We start from the raw sequence: 18,735 nt of genomic DNA, 5'->3' as shown, positions 1-18,735 counted from the left end.
GAATTGAGTAATTGGGCTAAACAAAATATATTATTAAAGTAAGTTTGCCTTTTTTTCCGTGTTTTTAGTGTGACCACTGGAAAGTTTAAAATTGCATTTGTGGCTGATGTTGTGTTTCTGTTGGCCAGTGCTCCTTGGGAGACTCAGGCCATCTCTTCAGCAACATAATTTGAGAATTTAAAGACGTTTGTTTGAATCAGGCTTAGAACCTTTTATGACCAGCACCTACCTTCTGGCTGTGTAATTCACAATTAAACATTCATAGGCTCTTTTGGAAAAAAAAGAAAATGTCTGATATCCCTTATGTCTTTTTCATACTAGGTTCTTAGATGTGTTTTTTTCCTTCTGAGAGCAAAATTTTTACTCTGAGTCATAAAGGGGTCTTTTCTCCTGGGGGAGCAGGCCCCGGATTGGTGTCGGGGCAGAGGGGAGGCTAACCACCCGATGTTTGTAGTTTATTTCTCTTCACTCTGCTCTCTTGCCCAGCTTGAGCTTCAGTTAAATATGCTGTGAGTTATCACTGATGTCTGCTTCTAGGAAACAAAAACTTACCATTCCTGTTCTCCTGTAGACAACTTCTACAATAGTTTTTCAGTGTATAATTTTTGGGGAAGTGGCAGAACCAGGATGTTCTTACGCATTTTTTGCATTGCTCTATACTCCATGAAACTGTTCATAGGAAGGAGTGTTTGTTCGCCTTTTCTCTAGCAGTGATTTAAAACATAGGAGTTTGTGATTTAAAATGTAATTGTTTAGATCTGCACCAAATTAGTATCAGAAATTTGTGCTTCTCAGTTTCACTCCCTTCCCTGTGTCCCTTCAAGTTTTTAAAGCAAATTCCAGGTGTGACATCTCACTCTTGTGTACTTCAGGGTGCATCATCTCTAAAAGGTCTGGTTATATAGTGCCATCATCATGCTTACTTTGTGACCCCTATGGGCCAATGGTCCGCCAGGCTCCTCTGTCCATGGGATTCTCCAGGCAAGATTACTGGAGTGGGTTGCCATTTCCTTTTCCAGGGGATCTGCCTGTCCCAGAGATCGAAGCCAGGTCTCCTGCATTGTGGGCAGATTCTTTACCATCTGAGCCACCAGGGACGCCCCATACTAATATTTAAACTTCTCTGCTTTGTTTAAAAAATGTCTTCATTTTGAAGCCAGGATCCAACAAGTCTCCCAGTGGCATTTGCTTGTTACGTCATTTAAAGCCTTCTTCTGAAATGGCAACCCACTCCAATATTCTTGCCTGGAGACTCCTGTGGACGGAGGAGCCTGGTGGGCTATAGTCCACGGGGTCACAAAGAGTCGGATACGACTGAGCGACTTCACTTTCACTTTCTCTTTGAAAAAATCTCTGCTGTTGACATGTTGGCAAACCTGGTCAGTTGCAGAATGCCCGTGTTCTGGTGGTTAGCTCTCAAGGGCCAACTTCTGTGGCCCAGACGCCTGGCTGTTGGTTCCGTGAACCTCCTGTGTGATCACAGGTCGGGCAGCGTGGTTCCCACGGGAGTCACGCTGAGACCGAGGGGTAGCTTCAGGGAGCATTTTCAGTTAATGGAGACGAGGTGAATGTTACTAACGAGTCTCCCTCATGTCTTTCCCTACTGCCTTGGAGTCCTGGGAACTGCCTGTACCGCCCCTCACTGGGGTACCTCCAAGACATCTGTTTCTGTCAATTTGGAATCCTGGCCCCCACCCTAGAGGTAGTTCAGTGTGAGTTCTTGGGTGGGGGGTGGGGTAAGCTCTTGGAAGAGATCCAGTTTTCTGAGATTATCAGATGAGTCAGGAGGGGTGGTCCCAGGCCCACCTTTGTCTCTGAGCCCTGTCTGGCTTAATTCAGGCTCGAGTGCCATGCAATTTGGCGCAAATGTGATATTTCTTCACATAAGATAAAAGAAAAGTTCTCTCTGTTATGTGCATTCTAAGAGGCGTAAACAAAGTGGAAAAGCTCTGATGACAGGATGCTTTCCCCTCATGAATGGGAAGATGAGCTGATCAGACTGTCCTCTTTCGCGGTGACTCCTCCTCCACCTGTCCTGCTCTTCCGCTGGGACGCACTCACCCATGCTCTCCCGCCCGGCTGTTTCAGGCCATCGAGAACGACTGCATCCAGGACTTCATGTACCACGGCGTCCACCTTCCTCGGAGGTCTCCAGTGCACCCCAGAGTACGCAAGGTGAGCCTCACTCTTGCAGCACTTTTGAAAATTGTGTCTCATTGTTTTGTTTTTAGAGAGTTGTTTCTGTGAAATTTTGTTAAGTTTTCACAGGCATCAGTTAAAGGAATTTTTCAGAATCTTGACATTTGGAATTCTGGGAGATCTACCTTGACACCAAAGTTTTGATTAGGAAAGCAAACATCTGTTGTTAAGACATCGGAACTTTATTCAGACAACCTTTAACTACATTCTTGGGCATAAAAATGTCTAGAACCATCACTTTCTTACTGCCACTACTGCTGTTTTCAAAGAAGAGACTATTTGAGATTATTTTTATTGTTTACTTTCATATATTACATTTCCACTTTGTAGTCTGCAAACCATATTGAATAAATGTTTTGATAGTTTCTCTTGATACAATTTTGTTTTTAAAAGGTAGTCTCAGAATTTGGGTATGGGTTTTATCCTCATGTTGTAGATGACCTGACTGAATAAGTCTCTGCTGTTGGTGTGGTTGTTGTCCCGACAGGAGTCTGATAAGCAGAGTTCCTGCAGGAGGACTTGGAAGCTCTGGTCGGCTGTGTGGGGCTCTGTCTAACCCTGGGCGAGGCCTCTGTGCTCTCTGCTGGTTTGGGCAACTGCATGTCAGGAAGCTAGAGGAATAAAGATGAGGTGCCTGCTACTGTTTGTATAGTGGAGTCATTATTTGTAGGCGTGCATATTCTAATTATATTAAGTTTGAATGGATAAAAAACGTTTCTTATTATTGATGATTTAGTTTGTATTATCCAAGAATAAAGAACCAGAGATGAAAATACATCCATGTGCTTTTTCCACCCCACACCCCACCCAGCACACACAGTCCCTGGCACTTTGTAAGTTGTAGATAGTTTGGGTCATTTGTTTCCCATGTATGATTTAATGTTCAAATTCTGCTTGATTGTAAGGAATGGTGTCGTGTTAAGCTGTACATATTTGTGATGTGGTTGCTTCACTGTTGCTACCAAATAACTGAAGACTTTCTCATGCCTGGCTTTCTGTTGTGATAGTAAGTAGTGACGATAAGTATGGGCATCGCTGTTTGTTAGATCTGTGGGAAAACGCATAGCAAGGATTGAAAGGCGGACTGTTAGATCTCACTGCTCAAGTGAAGTGTGTGCTTGGGCTCCAAGTCATCGTTCTTACTGCTTATAACATGTTATAGCTTTTTCCTTGAATCCTGTTTTTGATAAATACCAAATTTACCTGATAAATCACTTTATTGATGTGTTGAAAGAAGCTTCAGAAAATACCTTAGAAGTCACTCGACAGTAAGAAATCCCCATATTGTTGATGAAGATCTTCTGAAATTAGGTAGTAGTAATGGTTGCACAACTCTGTGTATACTAAAACCCACTGAATTACACACTTTATAAGAGTGACTTATGGTCTGTGAATTGTATCTCAATACAGTTGTTTAAAAACTCTCTATGAAGCAAGTATACCATTAATACCAAATTAACATTGTACACAGAAAACAAATGACAGATAGAAATCTCCTAAATGAAAAATTAACAGCCAGAAAAAGAAAATCCCTAGATTGTAGTTCTATTGTTGTTGTTGTTCAGTCACTAAGTTGTGTCTGACTCTGCAACTCCATGAACTCCAGTTCTGCAGGCTTGCCTCTCCTTTATTACCTCCCGGAGTTTGCTCAAACTCATGTCCATTAAGTTGGTGATTTGTAGTTCTTTTAGGGTAAAGTTGGTTGACATTCACTTAAAGTCTTTTGTTTTATAACCTAATTTATAAACAATTTCTGTTTTTCACTAACATAACTTTGGCTCAGAGTTGTGAATTAAGGACAAAAGGCAACGCTGATTGTTGTTGGGGACAAGAATCTGAAGAGTTGCAGGAAGGTCCTGGCTGGTTAAAGCAGTGCGTTTTCTGATTACCTATGACTCTGGGGGGTGGACCTGACATCCAGGTTTCTCCTGGGAAGGATCACTGGGCAGTGACACCCCTTTGAGATGCAGTCGCCCCTTACGGGCAATCGGGCAGCAAACCCATGGATGCTCCAGGGCCTCTCTGAACACTTTCCATCATCTCTGAATTGTTTATACCCAGTGCAGTGTAAGTGCTTGTAAGAGGCTGTAAATCTGATGTGGTTATTACATACACAGTTGCCAGCAAATGACAATTTCAAGCTTTGTTTTGAAACTTCTGGAATTTTTTTCCCTCAGATACCTTCTATCCACGCTTGGTGGAATCTGCAGATGCAGAACCCATGGACGTTAAGGGCTGACTCTACGTGCCGTTCTGAATGCCCGAAAGAGGTTCTCAGAACAAGACAGTTGTAGCCAGTGCACTTTAGAGCCAGAATGGGCTGTAGGAACAATCAGGCTGGCTCCTTTTGCATTTGGCCCTGAAGATCAGAGGTGTGTCTTCTTATGAGGTTTTGTGGCTACTAGTAGAAGAGTAGAAGTTGGAACGGAACCTTTGTACAGCCCAAGGCCGTGGGTCTGTCTTTGCACCGTAGGTGCCTTTGTGAGGTTGCCATGTTCCGTGCTGTCAGCATGTGGTTCCTGTTAGGAGGAACTGTGCATCCAAGATTTGTGAATGCAGGGCCAGCCTGTGCTCCCTGTTGTTTCCTCAAAGTAGGATCGTAAGTGGTTTTTTGAAAACACCAACGTTACTATTCTGTTCTTCTTTTCTTGGCTCTTAGGTGCTGAGTTACTTTCACCATCAAAAGGAAGTTCGGCAGGGAGTGGAAGAGATGCTTTACAAGCTCTACAAGCCCATCCTTTGGAGAGGATTAAAGGTGTGCCTCTAACTGTCCGTGTTCAGGATGCTGAGTAGGCTGTGGGGCTTAGCATCTTCTGATTCAGAATTGCAGTAAAATAAGACTCAAGGCTGGGCCTGCGTGAGATTCTGAATGAATACTTGATGCTTTTATTGAAAGCATTTCTTAAACTGGGAATCTGAATGTACTTAGTGCTGGATGCACAGCTGGAAGGAGGGTCGTCACACTCAGTAAACCAGCAGGGGTGGTGTGTGCAGAGCTGGGCTGAGCCCTCCTGGCCCTGAGGACCTCCTGCTGGTGCCTGGGGACCGCATGTGGGGGGAGGGGGTCGGACGAGCATGCGGGTCGTTTCAGCACAGGTGACTCTGCTCTGGGGGCATGACATGATGGCCACTGATTCTTCGTGACACAGTGGACTTAGGTAGGGAAACGCCTCTGTGGACATGGAGCTGGAAGTTTGGTTTCATTTAAGGAAGGTCTCACAAGTTCGATTAGGTTAAATGTTACAGTTGTCTTTAATATGTAAATAGGAATATGTCTGTGTTGAGACACTAGAAGCATTGCTTGAGGGATTCTGTGCTGTCAGCTCTTTGGATTCTGAAACTCCTCTCGCCATTCCAGGCCAGAAACTCGGAAGTCCGGTCCAACGCTGCACTGCTGTTTGTTGAAGCGTTTCCTATTCGGCATCCAGGATTTAATGCCATTGAGATGGACAGCGAGATTCAGAAACAGTTCGAAGAACTCTACGTATGTATTCATGTGGCCGGGCTCCCAGCCTGCAGCTAAGTCTGGGCCTGGGTGTCCCTGTGACTGCCCCGTGCGGCCTCCAGAGGGCAGTCTTTCCAGATCCTGACGTTCTTCCAAGAACCTGGCCTTTCCCGGTGCCTCCTGTGGCAGCGAGGACTCGCAGGGTCTGTTTCCTCTTCCTCTCCGTCTCTTTTGGAACCTGTCGTCGTTTATTGTGTGTAGTTTCGAGTGTCCTATGTGTCGCCCCAGCAGAGAGGCCGAGTCACCATGGTCGGAACAGAGCCCGGGGCTGGTCTCTCTGTCTGATAGCTGTGTACCTTGGGCAAGTTGGGCACTGACTCTTCTGTCTTCATCTGGGTGGCGGGCGTGGTGGTAGCACCTGTGTAAAGTGGGGCAGTGTCGTGAACAAACACACAACTAGTTAGCTTTTAAGGCAAGTAATGCCTATGGCAGTGGGTTTTTTCCGATCTAGTGAGACGTTAGGACATCAGGATGCGACATTTGTTTCTGAGGGGTAATCTCTGATCTTTCGCCTGGTAGGACAGTGTGAGCCTCTGCTGATTTCTCTACAGCCCTTGGCATTTGCAGGTTCTCCTGACACAAGCTAAGAGATACTACTTATTGTTCTAGTTAGTAGAATAACATTTTAGGAAGGGATAGCAAAAATGCCATGATAGTGAAAGTTACCCATAGCTGTCCTAAAATACTTGCTTTGGTTTGTTTGTTTTCTGACCCACTTAAAAAAATATCAGACATGCAGAAAGTTGAAATAGCATAATTATGATGTCCTGCTTAACCTCTTCACATTTACTCACTTGTGCATTCACATTTCACCCACGGATACCACCCGCACACGCAAAGACACTCACCCCCCTGAAGTGAACCATTGGCAGTGTTCTGCCAGGTGTGCCTCATCCACACGTGTGTTTATTTAAAAGTCCCTTGGGGATCATGGTTAATTTTGTGGACAAACGTTGCTGGGCAAACCACAACTAGATTTTGGAAGCTTTTAGTCATAAGACCATGAAAAACTTATGCTCTTTTTAGCTCAGGTGTCCAGTCTATGAAGCACTTGTGTCTACCTGAAGCATTGAAGACTCTACACTTGAATACAGAGATGGAGTGTGTGCTGGAGGTCTAGCACCACCCTTCTTACATGGAATCTGCCGCAGGTGCTTGGCCCCAGCGATGGGCCTGACCGTTGATGAGGAAGGTGTCGTCCCAGCCCACAGATAGGGAGGCAGTTTGCGTGGTTGTTTAGAGTGTGGAGTCAGGCAATTTGTTTGAATCCTAGTTCCCAATTAACGTCTGATTTTTCTCAAATTAACCTCTTTCAAGTCCTGTTTCTTCTTTAATACTGGAGAAAATATTTTATCAGATTGTGATAAGGTTCCAATGAAAAATTGTATATAAAGCATTTAGCTCAATCCCTAGCACTAAGGTGAAAGTGGTTATAACTGTCCCAAAGGACATTACAATCTGTAAAGTGATGTAACCGTCCCACAAAGTCCACTGTAACATCAGTTCAGTTCAGTTGCTCGGCAGTATCTGACTCTTTGTGACCCCATGGACTGTAGCACGTCAGGTTTTCCTGTCCATCACCAACTCCCAGAGCTTAACATAGTGCCCCTGTATCATAGACAGTCTGTATTCAGGTTAATCATTATGAGTTTTGTACTTGCTTTATTAACTATTTAAAAAGTAAAAATTAATACTTCCTATTTTGTTTGAATTTAAGGAAGGAAAAACATTAAAGGAATTTCAAGTCAGTTAAATTTGTTTTTTCAGAACTATAAGTATTAAATTCTAAATAACTCCTTTAAGTTTTAAAAAAAACTAGATTGTAGAGAACATTGATTTTTACTTTTTTTTTTTTCAGTTTAGTTCAGTTACTCAGTCGTGTCCAACTCTTTGTGACCCCATGGACTGCAGCTCGCCAGGCTACCCTGTCCATCAACATGTCCCAGAGCTTGCTCAGGGTGGATGGCTGAGGTTGATGGTCAACACCATTGAGTCAGTGATGCCATCCAACCATCTCATCCTCTGTTGTCCCCTTCTCCTCCTGCCTTCAATCTTTCCCAGCATCAGGTTCTTTTCCAGTGAGTCAGTTCTTCCCATCAGGTGGCCAAAGTATTGGAGCTTCAGCTTCAGCATTAGTTCTTCCAGTGAATATTCAGGACTGATCTCCTTTAGGATGGACTGGTTGGATCTCCTTTCAGTCCAAGGGACTCTCAAGAGTCTTCTCCAACACCACAGTTCAAAAGCATCAGCTCTTCAGTGCTTAGCTTTCTTGATGGTCCAACTTTCACATCCATACATGACTACTGGAAAAACCATAGCTTTGACTACGTGGACCTTTGTCAGCAAAGTAATGTCTCTGTTTTTTAATATGCTGTCTAGGTTGATCATAGCTTTTCTTCCAAGGAGGAAGCACCTTTTTTTTTTTTTTTTTAAACTTTCATGGCTGCAGTCACCATCTGCAGTGATTTTGGAGCCCAGGAAAATAAAGTCTGTCACTATTTCCCTTGTTTCCCCATCTATTTGCCATGAAGTGATGGGACTGAATGCCATGATCTTAATTTCTTGAATGCTGAGTTTTAAGCCAGCTTTTTCACTCTCTTCTTTCACTTTCATCAAGAGACTCTTTAGTTCTTCACTTTCTGCCATAGGGTAGTGTCATCTGCATATCTGAGGTTATTGATATTTCTCCTAGCAATCTTGATTCCAGCTTGTACTTCAACCAGCCTGGCATTTCACATGATGTGATCTGCATGTAAATTGAATAAACAGGGTGACAATATACAACCTTTCCCACTTTGGAAACAGTCTGTTGTTCCATGTCCAGTTCTAACTGTTGCTTCTTTGCCTGCATACAGATTTCTCAGGAGGCAGGTCAGGTGGTCTGGTATTCCCATCTCTTGAAGAATTTTCCACAGTTTGTTGTGCTCCACAGAGTCAAAGGCTTTAGTGTAGTCAATAAGGCAGAAATAGATGCTTTTCTGGAACTCTCTTGCTTTTTCTGTGATCCAACAAATATTGGCAATTTGATGTCTGATTCCTCTCCCTTTTCTAAATCCAGCTTGAACATCTGGAAGTTCTTGGTTCATGTACTGTTGAAGCCTGGCTTGGAGAATTTTGAGCATCACTTTGCTAGTATGTGAGATGAGTGCAGTCGTGCGGTAGTTTGAGCATTCTTTGGCATTGCCTTTCTTTAGGATTGGAATGAAAACTGACCTTTTCCAGGCCTGTGGCCACTGCTGAGTTTTCCAAATTTGCTGGCATATTGAGTGCAGCTCTTTCACAGCATCATCGTTTAGGATTTGAAATAGCTCTACTGTAATTCCATCACCTCCACAAGCTTTGTTGGTAGTGATGCTTCCTAAGGCCCACTTGACTTCGCACTCCAGGATGTCTGGTTCTAGGTGAGTGATCATAGCACTGTGATTATCTGGGTCGTGAAGATCTTTTTTCTAGAGTTCTTCTGTGTATTCTTGCCACCTCTTCTTAATATCTTCTGCTTCTGTTAAATCCATACCTTTTCTTTCCTTTATTGTGCTCATCTTTGCATGAAACGTTCCCTTGGTGTCCCTAATTTTCTTGATGATATATCTAATCATTCCCATTCTATTGTTTTTCTCTATTTCTTTGCATTGTTCACTTAGGAAAGCTTTCTTATCTCTCCTTGCTATTCTCTGAAACTCTACATTCAGATGGGTATATGTTTCCTTTGCTCCTTTGTCTTTAGCTTCTCTTCTTTTCTCAGCTGTTTGTAAGGCCTCCTCAGACAACCATTTTGCCTTTTTGCATTTCTTTTTCTTGGAGATGGTTTTGATCACGGCCGTCATACAATGTCACAAACCTCCGTCCATAGTTCTTCTGGCACTCTGTCTATCAGATCCAATCCCTTGAATCTATTTGTCACTGCTACTGTAAAATCATAAGGGATTTGATTTAGGTCATACCTGAATGATCTAGTGGTTTTTCCCTACTGTCTTGAATTTAAGTCTGAATTTGGCAATAAGGAGTTCATGATCTGAGCCACAGTCAGCTCCAGGTCTTGTTTTTGCTGACTGTATAGAGTTCTCCATCTTCCGCTGCAAAGAATATAATCAATCTGATTTTGGTATTGACCGACTAGTGATGTCCATGTATAGAGCCATCTCTTATGTTGTTGGAAGAGAGTGTTTACTATGACTAGTGCAATCTCTTGGCAAAACTCTGTTAGCCTTTGCCCTGCTTCATTTTGTACTCCAACACCAAACTTGCCTGTTACTCCAGGTATCTCTTGACTTCCTACTTTTGCATTCCAGTCACCTGTGATGAAAAGGACATCTTTTTGGGGTGGTAGTTCTAGAAGGTCTTGTAGGTCTTCATAGAACCATTCAACTTCAGCTTCTTTGACGTTAGTGGTTAGGATATAGACTTGGATTACTGTGATATTGAATGGTTTGCCTTGGAAATGAACAGAGATCATTCTGTCGATTTTGAGTCTGCACCCAAGTACTGCATTTCGGACTCTTTTGTCGACTGTGAAGGCTACTCCATTGCTTCTAGGGGATTCCTGCCCACAGTAGTAGATATAATGGTCATCTGAGTTAAATTCACCCATTCTGGTCCATTTTAGTTCACTGATTCCTAAAATGTCAATGTTCAGTCTTGTCATCTCTTATTGGACCACTTCCAATTTACCTTGATTCAGGGACCTAACATTCCAGGTTCCTATGCAATATTGTTCTTTACAGCATCGAACTTTACTTCCATCACCAGTCACATCCACAACTGGGTGTTGTTTTTGCTTTGGCTCCATCTCTGTTCTTTCTGGAGTTATTTCTCCACTGATCTCCAGTAGCATGTTGGGCACCTACCGACCTGGGGAGTCCATCTTTCAGTGTCCTATCTTTTTGCCTTTTCATACTGTCCATGGGGTTCTCAGGGCAAGAATGCTGAAGTGGTTTGCCATTCCCTTCTCCAGGGGACCACATTTTATCAGAACTCTCCACCATGAGCCATCCATCTCAGGTGGCCCTACCTCGTATGGCTCATAGTTTCATTGAGTTAGACAAGGCTGTGATCCATGTGATCAGTTTGGTTCATTTTCTGTGATTGTGTTTTTCATTCTGTCTGCCCTTTAATGGATAAGTTGAAGAGGCTTTGAAAGCTTCCCGATGGGAGGGACTAGCTGTGGGCAATCTGGGTCTTACTCTGATGGCCATGCTCAGTAAGTCTTTAATCCAATTTTCTGTTGATGGGTGGGGCTGTGTTCCCTCCCTGTAGTTTGTCCTGAGGCCAAACTATGGTAGGGGTAGTGGTGACCTCCTTCAAAAGGACTTATGCCAGGATGTCCTGGGGCTCCCAGGACGGTTGTGTTCAGTGCCCCTGTGGTGTTGGAAAAGACTCTTCAGAGTCCCTTGCACTGCAAGGAGATCAAACCAGTCAGTCCTAAAGGAAATCAGTCCTGAATATTCGTTGGAAGGACTGATGCTGCAGTTGAAGCTCCAATACTTTGGCTACGTGATAGGCAGAACTGACTCATTGGAAAAGACCCTGATCCTGGGAAAGATTGAGGGCAGGAGGAGAAGGAGACAACAGAGGATGAGACGGTTGGATGGCATCACCGACTCGATGGACATGGGTTTATGCAAGCTCTGGGAGATGGTGATGGACAGGGAAGCCTGGTGTGCTGCAGTCCATGGGGTCCCAAAGAGTTGGAAATGACTGAGCGACTGAACTATACTGACCCCGTGGCAGGCCACTGTTGACCCATGCCTCCGTCGGAGGCTCCTGGACACTCACAGGCAAGTCTTGCTCATTCTCTTGTGGGGTCACCGCTCCGTTCTCCTGGGTCCAGATGCATACAAGGTTTTGTTTGTGCCCTCTGAGAGTCTGTTTCCCCAGTCCTGTGGAAGTTCTGCAATCAAATCCCACTGGCCTTCCAAGTCAAATTCCCTGGGGGTTGTCAGTTCCTTTGCCCGATCCCCAGGTTGGGGAATCTGTTGTGGGCCCTAGAACTTTTGTAGCAGTGCAAGAACTTCTTTGATATAATTGTTCTCCAGTTTGTGGGTCGTATGCCCCATGGCTCTATGGCGGAGCTAATGGTGACCTCCTGCATGTGGATTTATGCCACATGCCGTGCCTCCCAGGTCTGCTGCAGTCAGAGCCCCTGACCCCTCAGCAGACCACTGCAGACCTGTGCCTCTGCAGGAAACACTCAAACACTCAAAGGCACGTCTGGCTTCATGGAAGCCCACGAATGCTGGAGTGGGTAGTAGTGAAGCTCTTCTTCAGTAGATCTTCCCGATGCAGGAATCAAATCAGGGTCTCCTGCACTGCAGGTGGATTCTTTACCAGCTGAGCTACCAGGGAAGTCCTACGGTTTTTTCTTAGTGGAGATGGGTTTATGTTTTTCAAGTAGCAAAACTTGGTCAACAGTCTTATAGAAATGAGATGTCACTGTCAAAACAGATATTTTAGAGATCTTTGAAAATTAAAATTGGCAATAATGGAATCTTGTTTGGGATGAAAATGGATAGGGACAGGCTTTTGTGTGAGCTGAGTACCCTGTGATGGCCTCAGATCCCTTTTGGGAGTGAAGTGAGTGCATCGGGGGAGGTGGTTGTGAACAGAGGCCGTGAGAGCTGAGTCTCCGTGGGCCTTGCTTTGCTGTGGATGTCCTTGGGGAGGCAGGTGCCTCTGACCAAATCCTAAAATGTCCTTTATTTTTCTGTGACAGTTTATAGGTCAGCCAGGTAGAGAATTTTGTATTCAAAATCATTTTATTCCAGGACTGCCAAAATATTTTGTATGTTTTCTAGCATTGAGGGCTTCTGAAGTTTTAAGGATGATTTTCTTTATCTTTTGATTTTTTTTTCTACCACTATAACATGATACTCAGTGTGTTGGTTGCATGTTAGACAAAGGAAATTTTCTTAATAATCTTTTTCTTTTCTTCTTTCCAATGTCCATTTGTTCCTAACTCCTTTTAAGAAGCAGTGCAGTGTCATGGTTAAGTTAATAACAGAGCTGGTTAAGAGCAGGAGTTCTTTCTGTGGAGGACGAGACAATAGTGGTTTTAGGCTGTGGCCACGTGGTCCAGCCACTCCACCTGCCTCTTGGCAGGAAGGCAGCCGATTGGTTTATTCCAATGAAACTGACCTACAGATACCGATATGTGAATTCAATGTGATATTTACATGTTGCAGAATATTATTCATTTTTTCCAACCACTTGTCATGTCCTGTGGGCCACACAGAGACAGGCATGGGCCTCTCTGGCCTGTGGGTCAGCGGTGAGCTCATGACCCTCTGGATCAGGGCCTGAGTCGGGGGGTGGGGGGGTCTAGGAGGTGAGGGAGGGCTTGATGAAGATGACAGAGGAGGCCCCTGTGCGTGTCTGTGGTCCCTGAAGGGTAGTGGTTCTCTATGTAGAAGCCGCATTGCATGTTAAGTGCTGTTGTCCTGGTGGTTGACTGAGTCCCTAATGTGGACTGTGTGCCATAAGGTGATTACCTGCAATTATTGTTGAAGAGTAATGCTGTTAGTAATCCATACAGAACAAAAGCTATGAAACTTGTGAGTTCCTGACGTTCCTTTCTGTTTTTTATTTTGTCTTTCTTCCTTGCTGTTTGTTTTTCTCAAGTGACCTATCGTCTTCACTTTCCATCCTTGTTGTGAAGAAAGGGTTGGCTGGAGGAGGTGGCCGGCTCGGGGTTTCGCTGGTGGTGTGGCGCTGTCCTCCGTGGGCGTCTTCCCTGCCTGCTGTGCTGGTCGTGCTTTTGCGTCAGTGGATAGGCTGGGCGCTGGTGGAGTCCCCGCGGCCTCGGCGTGGGCAGCAGGCAGGCTGGCCCCCCGGGGCAGTGATGGAGGGTGTCCTGCCGCACGCGCTCCGCTCTTCCTGCCTGTGCAGCTTGCAGAGCTTCTGCCTGCTCTCCGTGTGCCTGCTCCCTCAGCATCGGTCTCCACTCTTCCCAGCAGCTTGTTCACTCCCACGCCGCCTGCCCCACGGTGTCTGCCAAGGCCTGGCCCCGGCTCGGCTGGTCTGAGCTCTGTGGGCACAGTGCTGCCTGCTCACAGCCCTGCTCTGGGGGAGTGGACCCCCCCCCCCCCCCCCGCCCTCGTGTTTGCAGCACTGCCTGCTCTGGCTCTCGTCATCCGGGAGGAGAGGAGGAAGGAAGTGCTTACTCATCCGAGTTCAGCCTTTTTCTGGTCTAATTATGCAGTGAGGATTATTTTTGCTTTTAAACTTTGGAGTGGAAAGTTCCGCATATAGCAGTAGAGGGCCTTGTGCAGGGCCTCTGTGCACAGGACCCCTGTGCCCTCAGACGGTGCTGGTGGTGCTGACCCGGCCCACTTGGTTTCTTCTCCCGTTTTACGCAGATCCTAGCCACAAAGCATTTCAGCTCTTAAGTACTTCAGTGAATGTGTTTGTTGCTCAGTCATGTCCAACTATTTGCGACTCTATTAGCTTCTGGTGAATGATGTCAGGTCGTGATCTCCAAAGATTTAACTTTGCGAACAGGGAGCAGACTTAATCACTCAAGAGCGTTTGTGTAGCAGAATTTTATTAGAGTGAAAAAGGGCAGAGAAAGCCTCTGACACAAATATCAGAAGGGGGATGGAGAGTGCCCCTCGAGCTAGTCTAAGCAAGGCCTCACATACTCTAACCAGACCCACTCCCATAACTACATCTTAAATTAACAAGATTAGAATTAACAATACAAAGGTCTTACCAGATCCACTCCCACAAGTCTTAAGATAATAAGATTAGTCAGAAGGTTCTTGTTAAAAAGGAGAAGCATGTCCTCAAACAAGATAAATTGTTGTTACATAGTCCTTAGTATATAAGGGCCCCATCACTTCATGGGAAATAGATGGGGAAACAATGGAAACAGTGGCTGACTTTATTTTTGGGGGCTCCAAAATAACTGCAGATGGTGACTGCAGCCATAAAATTAAAAAACGCTTACTCTTTGGAAGGAAAGTTATGACCAGCCTAGACAGCACATTAAAAAGCAGAGACATTACTTAGCCAACAAAGGTCCGTCTAGTCAAGGCTATGGTTTTTCCAATAGTCATGTATGAATGTGAGAGTCGGACTATAAGGAAAGCTGAGTGCCAAAGAACTGATGCTTTTGAACTGTGGTTTGGAGAAGACTTGAGAGTCCCTTGGACTGCATGGAGATCCAACCAGTCCATCCTAAAGGAAATCAGTCCTGAATATTCATTGGAAGGACTGATGATGAAGCTGAAACTCCAAAACTTTGGCCACCTGATGTGAAGAACTGAGTCATTGGACGAGCCCCTGATGCTGGGAAAGACTGAAGGTAGGAAAAGGGGACGACAGAGGATGAGATGGTTGGATGGCATCACCGACTCGATGGACATGAGTTTGAGCAAGCTCTGGGAGACAGTGAAGGACAGTGAAGCCTGGCATGCTGCAGCCCATGGGGTCGCAAAGAGTCAGACACAACTGAACAACTGAACTGACCGAATCCTTAGTACAGAGCTTAAGATGAGTTGCTTTGTTGTGTGATCATTAGCTCTTACGTGTCGGAGACAAAGCACAAAGACGAAAGTTTGTCCTTTTCTCCTCCTTGAGAGCCCCAGATCCCTTTCTCCTCCTCCAGGGCCCTGGACCCCTTCCTCCTTGAGGGCCCTGGACTCCTTATCAACCTACCTAAGATTATCTCTCTCGACCCCATGGACTGTAGCCCACTAGTCTCCTCTGTCCATGGGATTCTCCAGGCAAGAATACTAGAGTGGGTAGCCATTATCTTCTCCAGGGGATCCTAACTTAGGGATCGAACCCAGGTCTCCTGCACTGCAGGCAGATTCTTTACCATCTGATCTGCCAGGGAAGCCCCTTTACTTCAGTAGGTGTCCTTAAAAGACAGGGTCTCTTTTTTTAAAAACATAATCCTACCATTGACACAACTCAAGTAAGATGAATTGTGATTCCTTGATTTGATCAGATATTCAAGTCATTGTTTTTCAGCGACATTTCAGTGATTTTTTTCCCCCAGTTTTGTCTGAATCTGTGTCCGGGCGAGACCTACGTTGTGACTGGCTGGTGTGTTCATCTCTTGGACAACCAGCTTCTGCTCCAGCAGTCACGCCGTCTCCCTCTCTCTTTGTTTTTCTTCTTTTTTGCTGGCTTCTGTTGTTGAGGAAACACAGCTATTTTCTCATTTCCCATAGAACCTGTCCCACTTGTCATTCATATGTTCCTCTGCCTTTAAATTTCCTGTAGGTTGGTTAAATATGGAGTAGGTTAGGGTCACGCCTCCTCTGTAAGGTGCTCGGCGGGATCCATGTATGTGGATCAGGGGTGCGTAACCTCCGGTCCCCACCTATGTTGTTGGCCGCCACCTTGCCCACTGCTTGGACAGTTGATCACAAGCGGGTTCACTGTATTCTGGGCTTAGTGTGTTACGGCATTTTGGAAGTTCATGAGAGTGGTTAATACTCTGTGTTTCACAAGAATTACCAAAGTCCCTGTGTGTCCCTCTGTGTGGCAGTGTGGTGTTGGAGACCCTGCAATCAGCAGAGTCACAGGCAGGGTCGGCAGGCAAGGCACCACGTGTGTCTAGATCAGTTCAGTCACTTGGTCGTGTCCGACTGTTTGCCACCACATGGACTGCAGCACGCCAGGCCTCCCTGTCCATCACCAGCTCCCAGAGCTTGCTCAAACTCACATCCATTGAGTTGGTGATGCTGTCCAACCACCTCATGCTCTGTCATCCCCTTCTCCTCCTGCCCTCAATCTTTCCCAGCATCAGGGTCTTTGCCAGTGAATCAGTTCTTTGCATCAGGTGGCCACAGTATTGGCGCTTCAGCTTCAGCATCAGTCCTTCCAATGAATATTCAGGACTGATTTCCTTAGGATGGACTGGTTGGATCTCCTTGCAGCCCAAGGGACTCTTAAGAGTCTCTTCCAACACCATAGTTCAAAAGCATCAATTCTTTGGTGCTCAGCTATTTTTATGGTCCAAATCTCACATCCATACATGAGTACTTGAAAAACTATAGCTTTGACTAGATAAAACCTTGTTGGTAAAGTAATGTCTTTGCTTTTTAATATTCTGTCTAGGTTTGTCATAACTTTTCTTTCAAGGAGTAAGTGTCTTTTAATTTCATGGCTGCAGTCACCATCTCCCATGATTTTGGAGCCTAAGAAAACAAAGTCTGTCACTGCTTCCGTTGTTTCCCCATCTATTCACCGTTAAGTGATGGGACCGGATACCATGATGTTAGTTTTTTGAATGTTGAGTTTTGAGCCAGCTTTTTCACTCTCCTGTTTCACTTTCACCTTCATCAAGAGGCTCTTTTGTTCCTCTTCACTTTCTGCCATAATGGTTGTGTCATCTGTATATCTGAGTTTATGGATGTTTCTCCCGGCAATCTTGATTCCAGCTTGTGCTTCATCCAGTCCAGCATTTCTCATGATGTACTCTGCATATAAGTTAAATAAGCAGGGTGACAATATACAGCCTTGATGTATTCCTGTCTAGATGGTTTTCTGTAAACACTTGACTACAGGAAGCACACGTGACTGGAGGTCCCCAGGTGTGCCTGTGTGGCTGTGCGGGAATGGCTTGTGACTGGAGGTCCCTGGGTTTGCCTATGTGACTGTGCGGGAATGGCTTGTGACTGGAGGTCCCCAGGTGTGTGTGTGTGACTCTGGGAATGGCTTGTGACAGGAGGTCCCTGGGTGTGTGTGTGTGACTGCAGGAATGACACGTGACTGCAGGTCCCTGGGTTTGTCTGTGTGACTGTGGGAATGACACGTGACTGCAGGTCCCTGGGTTTGTCTGTGTGACTGTGGGAATGGCATGTGACTGGAGGTCCCCGGGTGTGTGTGTGTGACTGTGGGAATGGCATGTGACTGGAGGTCCCCGGGTGTGTGTGTGTGACTGCGGGAATGACATGTGACTGGAGGTCCCCGGGTGTGTGTGTGTGACTGCGGGAATGACATGTGACTGGAGGTCCCCGGGTGTGTGTGTGTGACTGCGGGAATGACATGTGACTGGAGGTCCCCGGGTGTGTGTGTGTGACTGCGGGAATGACATGTGACTGGAGGTCCCCGGGTGTGTGTGTGTGACTGCGGGAATGACATGTGACTGGAGGTCCCCAGGTGTGTGTGTGTGACTGCGGGAATGACATGTGACTGGAGGTCCCCGGGTGTGTGTGTGTGACTGCGGGAATGACATGTGACTGGAGGTCCCCGGGTGTGTGTGTGTGACTGCGGGAATGACATGTGACTGCAGGTCCCTGGGTGTGTGTGTGTGACTGCGGGAATGACATGTGACTGGAGGTCCCCGGGTGTGTCTGTGTGACTGTGTGGGAATGACACGTGACTGCAGGTCCCTGGGTTTGTCTGTGTGACTGTGGGAATGGCATGTGACTGGAGGTCCCTGGGTGTGTGTGTGTGACTGTGGGAATGACATGTGACTGGAGGTCCCCGGGTGTGTGTGTGTGACTGCGGGAATGGCATGTGACTGGAGGTCCCCGGGTTTGTCTGTGTGACTGCGGGAATGACATGTGACTGGAGGTCCCCGGGTGTGTGTGTGTGACTGCGGGAATGACATGTGACTGGAGGTCCCCGGGTGTGTGTGTGTGACTGCGGGAATGACATGTGACTGGAGGTCCCCGGGTGTGTGTGTGTGACTGCGGGAATGACATGTGACTGGAGGTCCCCGGGTGTGTGTGTGTGACTGCGGGAATGACATGTGACTGGAGGTCCCCGGGTGTGTGTGTGTGACTGCGGGAATGACATGTGACTGGAGGTCCCCGGGTGTGTGTGTGTGACTGCGGGAATGACATGTGACTGGAGGTCCCCGGGTGTGTGTGTGTGACTGTGGGAATGACATGTGACTGGAGGTCCCTGGGTGTGTCTGTGTGACTGTGTGGGAATGACATGTGACTGGAGGTCCCCGGGTGTGTGTGTGTGACTGTGGGAATGGCACGTGACTGCAGGTCCCTGGGTTTGCCTGTGTGACTGTGGGAATGACATGTGACTGGAGGTCCCCGGGTGTGTGTGTGTGACTGCAGAAATGA

At 46.1% G+C, this 18,735-nt stretch overlaps 1 protein-coding gene across 2 annotated transcripts in view; it reads left to right on the top strand.

Annotated features, from left to right (window-relative positions):
- The window catches only part of NCAPG2 (non-SMC condensin II complex subunit G2), a 67,575-nt gene that overhangs the window by 14,704 nt on the left and 34,136 nt on the right, over positions 1-18,735 (top strand). For both annotated transcript variants that reach the window (XM_043872466.1, XM_043872467.1), the window contains 3 exons: positions 2,089-2,175; positions 4,859-4,954; positions 5,558-5,683. In XM_043872466.1, the coding sequence (XP_043728401.1) occupies positions 2,089-2,175; positions 4,859-4,954; positions 5,558-5,683 (309 nt within the window). The remainder of the gene's footprint in view (positions 1-2,088; positions 2,176-4,858; positions 4,955-5,557; positions 5,684-18,735) is intronic.

The sequence above is a fragment of the Cervus elaphus genome, chromosome 18 (genome assembly GCF_910594005.1).
Source record: "Cervus elaphus chromosome 18, mCerEla1.1, whole genome shotgun sequence".
Taxonomy (NCBI): Eukaryota; Metazoa; Chordata; class Mammalia; order Artiodactyla; family Cervidae; genus Cervus; species Cervus elaphus.
This window is presented reverse-complemented; position numbering and strand designations above follow the sequence as displayed.